Source organism: Epinephelus moara, chromosome 16, assembly GCF_006386435.1.
Source record: "Epinephelus moara isolate mb chromosome 16, YSFRI_EMoa_1.0, whole genome shotgun sequence".
In the NCBI taxonomy this organism is placed as follows: domain Eukaryota; kingdom Metazoa; phylum Chordata; class Actinopteri; order Perciformes; family Serranidae; genus Epinephelus; species Epinephelus moara.
Window position 1 is genome coordinate 46,939,821 of NC_065521.1, and position 5,247 is coordinate 46,945,067.

At 44.3% G+C, this 5,247-nt stretch overlaps 1 protein-coding gene across 1 annotated transcript in view; it reads left to right on the plus strand.

Moving 5' to 3' along the window:
* Nucleotides 1-5,247, plus strand: part of LOC126402489 (extracellular sulfatase Sulf-2-like) — a 37,931-nt gene that overhangs the window by 10,620 nt on the left and 22,064 nt on the right. The window contains exons 5-6 of the mRNA XM_050064516.1: nt 899-974; nt 2,274-2,402. Of these exons, the coding sequence (XP_049920473.1) occupies nt 899-974; nt 2,274-2,402 (205 nt within the window). The remainder of the gene's footprint in view (nt 1-898; nt 975-2,273; nt 2,403-5,247) is intronic.

Sequence of the window (5,247 nt, forward strand, 5' to 3'; positions counted from 1 at the left end):
GCAATGCCATCTAGAGAAACTATGTCATCAGATAAAGAGTCTCTGAGTTGTTTGGGGCCAAGAACAATAGCCTTAACAATGACCTTACGCCTGCTCTTGACTAGATGTAAGATTTACACCCGATCTTAGTGAGAGGAAGACTTAAGCCCTGTTGGTGCAACCGGCGTAACTATTAGGTCGGACTTAGAACGCCAAGTTACGACCGACTTAGCTTAAGACCAGGCTTAAGACCAGTTGGTGCAACCGGCCCCTGACGTTATAAACAAATGAAAAGTCTTTCGGTGTTTTATTGAGACATTTTCAGCGTTTTGGCCTGAGAGTTAAATATGTAAAGTTCTCAGCAGGTCAGAACCTGAGACTGGACTGATTTTGGTTTAGTGTTACAGCGTCGTGTCCGAGTCAAGTCTGGAGCAGGTCGTTACTCATCTGTTGGACTGATTCTGTCCTTCTGATGAAGTCAGCGAGCACAGAGGAGGAAAACGTCCTGTGAATCAGAGTCAGTGAGACAGTGACAGATCTGAAGGCACCAACGTTCACCTTCATGATGGTGATGCATTTATGGTTCAACGTCTCCTCACAGAACGGTCTGTATGATATCCTGTGAATCAGATGAGTTACTGAGGTCAGGTGTAGGAACAGACACATGGTGAAGAGGAACCTTAAAGTGACTCAGAGTTCACACACCTGTCTCCAGGTGAAAGTCCTGTGTTGTGCGACCACCTCAGTCTGTCTCCTCTCTGCACCGCTCACTGTTGCTTCCTTTTGTTTCTCCAATCAGCGTATTGGTCACATGATGCACAAATATTGGTGCGTTAGTTTTTGTAGGAACACGTACGAATATTTTCTGAGAACAGTCTGAACTGTGTGTGTGTGTGTGTGTGTGTGTGTGTGTCTGCAGGTAAATCCATGCCGTATGAGTTTGACATCCGAGTCCCGTTCTTCATCAGAGGACCCAACGTGGAGCAAGGCAGCATGTAAACACACACACACACACACACACACATACACATACACACATACACTGATGCTGCAGTGTGCCCATAAACAATAATGGCGACTGCCATTTCTGCCAGTGACACTAGAGGTCACTAACAAAGCGCCGGTATTTGACGACTTCAGATTGAGCCCAGGTTGTACGAACCTTTCTTTTCATTTCTGACGGTCCTTGAACACAAAATGTGTGACGAACACTTCCATCAGAAAAAAACACCATAACTTCATCTGATGTTAAAACAGTGATATTTCAGTGAAATCACTTTATTCTACATCTTGTTTAAATTGCTCCAAAAGTAAAGTGTTTGTAGGACGAGAGTGAAAAACTTTTGACTTTCAAACATCAAACATCATCATCTGAAAGATACACAACAGTCCCTGAGCACAGTCACTGTAACGCCTCTGTAAAGGGACAGTCCGCCTGTCTGTCTGTCTGTCTGTCTGTCTTTCTGTCTGTATGTCTGTCTCTCTGTCTGTCTGCGGCTTTAACGCAGCGTTTAAAGATTCAAATATCTAAAAATAAAACTGAGTCTGTGGATCAGAGAAACACTGGCATAAAAAATGTGACACACTTTTTAGTGTGTGTGTGTGTGTGTGTGTGTGTGTGTCCTGCTAAAGTAGATTACAGAGGCGAGCTGTTCCACGAGGTGATCATGAGTTCAGAGCTGCACACACACGTTATCACATTATTAAACACCATCACATCAAATGAAATCAGACTTTAACAGGAAGTGTGAAGCTGAGATCCGGATGTTGAAAAAAGTCTCAGTTTTTCACTCTCGTCGTACAAACACTTTATTTTTGGACAAATTTTAAATGAGACGTAGAATAAAGTGACGCTGATGAAATGTCAGTTTTAATGTCACATGTGGTTATGAGGTGTTTTTTTTCCAGATGGAAGCGTTCATCATACATGATGTGTTCAAGGACCGTCAGGAATTTGAAAATCCAACAATAATTTACATTTTTACAATGTGTGGCTGTGAGACATTGTGTCATTGTTGCCAAAATGACCAAAATTAAATCGTCAATATTTGGAAAACACGTTTTCTTTAAAAGTTGGCAGTGAAATAAACCAAAATACCTTTTATTTCTGTAAGCCCCGCCCCTCAGCCACAATAAAAAACAGAAGCCCCTCCCCAGTGCTTAAAAAATTATTTGACATGTCTCCTCCTTTTTGCACCCCCCCTTCCCCATCATAAATAACAACTCGTCCCTTTATGTTATATCATGTTTATGTTATGAATGAGTGTGTGTGTGTGTGTGTGTGTGTGTGTCAGTAACCATCACATGGTCCTGAACATCGATCTGGCTCCGACCATCCTGGACATCGCCGGCCTCGACACTCCGCCAGACATGGACGGGAAATCGATCCTGTCTCTGCTGGACACCGACAAACCTGCCAACAGGTACGCACACACACACACACACACACACACACACACATACGGACATACATTCTCAGTGCTTTTATTTGAGTGCTGATCAAAGTAAACCAGAAGGTTCCTGTTTCAGCACATGTGAGAAAAAGACTGATGGCAGCTTCATGTGGCATCATGACACATCATCACTGCAGTGACAGACAGAGGTCAGAGGTCAGAGCAGAGAGTCACTGAAGCAAACACCCGAGTGTTCATCCATCACACACAGTGATCAGACACCACCTGCCGTCTGCTTCACCTGAAGAGATTTAGATTTTCATTAATATCAGTAATGATCAAAGTATCAACGAAGGAAAACATAAAGGTCAGGAGCTCGACGCAAACACACAGACACAAACACACAAACACAAACACACAAACACAAACAGAGGATGTGACTAACCCATGTCTAACACGAATTCTATATTTCTAATATGAAAACAGAATATTTGTGTCCTGCCGCCACAAAAACTCACTGCAGCACAAGCTGTGGATTAATCCACCAATGAAAATACCCCCCCCCCCAAAAAAAAGAAAAGTTTTTGCAGCTTGTGGCCACAGCACCCTTCAGCTTCATGTCCGACTCTAAACTTCCCGCAGGATGTTGCATTACAGCCTGACGGTGTTTCCAGGAAGACGATGATGAGGTCAGAGATGAAGACCTTCACTTCCTGTGACATCTGAACAAACTTTCTGATTCTGTGGAGTCAGCACGAACACAGATCCCACCATGTTCCAACTTCTCTTTATTCCTCTTTAAAACACGTCCTGATCTCTCTGAGCTTTAACTGTGTTGATTTAAAACAGGAGCTGTGAGCTGCCAGGTGTCTTTAGACCCAAATATACTTTTACTCATCACACACTCGGCTGTGTGGCGCTCTGAAGTCTGAGTCGGCGCATCCCCTGAACCCCGGCTGTTTGAATCAGCTCTATACGTTCTCATGAGCACAGCATCTGTTCCCTTTTTCATCCTGGTCCTGTGTGAAGTACAGAGGAGTCCATCCCTGTGGGGACAGAGACAGAGACAGCAGCTGAGAGGCTGATAGCTCTGAGCCAGAGTTGATTTTAAATAAGAAGCAGGAACTATAAAGGAGTGAGGATCTGATCTGGACCGCAGAGTTCAGGACAGTCTGTCAAACCAGGACACAAGTTCACGTGTGTCCAACATGATGCGTCTTTAAACTGTCTCTGAAGGAACTCTCACAAACTGTTTCTATCTCATAGAAGAACACTGATGTTCAGACTGTTGGTCGGTGTCACAGAGTTTTCTCTCTCTGCTGTGTGACGGCTCTGAAATGTGTTAAAGATTCACATCAGCCTTTGACCCTGAAGTCCAATAGCATTAAATGTGTAAGAGAAGAAGAAGCCGGTAACAACATGGAGAAATCTACATCCAGAGCCGTGACTTTTTGGACGGACCAAATGTACAGAGCTGTAAAGTTGTCCACCATGGTAGCAGTTAGCTGCTAGCTAACCGTAACTAACTTGTTTGTCCATTGTTTGGTCTGTGACGTAATAGGTCAACAGGAAAAAGGTCCAATACTAACAAGCTGAAAGGGGGCATATCTCCACCTATCGTAGAGGAGTCGCACATACTTGGCTCAATAAATGGATTCCCCTCCCGTGCTTGTATACTGGGACAAGGACAGTAGGCCAGTTAGATGTCCTCGTCCAGTTGGGACTGTAGCTCCACTTCACTGTGACTGGAGACAGACTGAGTGGGTCAAACTACAATCAGGAACTTCCTGTTGTAAGAACACCTGCACAAAACTGTCATAAACCCTCTGTTCTGATGGAACATTTCCAGCAGTGCTGAAATACATTAAACTTTAAACACTGTGCTAACGGAGCTGTAAAGACACCAACAAACACACAGGTACACTTTAACAGCAGCTGCTGCAGCAGTGTTTCACTCTGAAGGATCCTTCGTCCTGTCTGCAGCTCACAGTTTGCTCAGGTCTGAATAATGCTGCCTGGCTCAGAGACACTGAGCTGAAGACCAGACACTGTAGAGAGGAAACAACTGAAACAAACCGAGGCTCAGGTTCTTATTCTCGACCACCTCAGTGGTGTTAAAGACGGAGTGGGAGGTGTCACAACGTCACTGTTCACACCTATATTCCTCTCTCCCAGTCTGAGGACTGAACTGGTGACCACTGCAGTGTACTTCAGGTGTCCGTCATGATCGACACCGAGGTGCCAGGAAACCAACCTGAGAGCAGATGACAGTCTTTGAAACAGACTCAGAGCTCTGTTTGGGGAGAAGCTGCATCACGTTATATTTCAAATAACTATATTTTCAGTTTTGGGACGACTTGATAAAATATGTGAACCTGTGTTTGATAGACGAAGTCTCCATGACTCCACCTGGAGCTGAAATCAGCAGAGGAACAAACACAAATCGTCACTACAGGGTCCAGAGGAGGAGATTTTACTCTTCTGTTGCAGAGACGTGTTTTTAGTCAGTCTGGTCTGTCAGAGGTTCATGTTCACTCAACACTCGCAGATCTGTCAGTGATCATTAACACAGACCCATGGAAACACTGACCTCTGCTGCTGCTTCTCATTAAATGTCCTGATCCCATATACACAGTCACCGGCCACTTTATTAAGTGCACCTGTTCAAACAGATAATCAGCCAATCACATGGCTGCGTTCAAACGGAGCATCAGAATGATGAAGAAAGGTGATTGAAGTGACTTTGAACGTGGCATGGTTGTTGGTGCCAGACAGGCTGGTCTGAGTATTTACTGGGATTTTCAGCACAACCATCTCTAGGGTTTACAGAGGATGGTCCCAAAAAGAGCAAATATCCAGTGAGCCAAAATGCCTT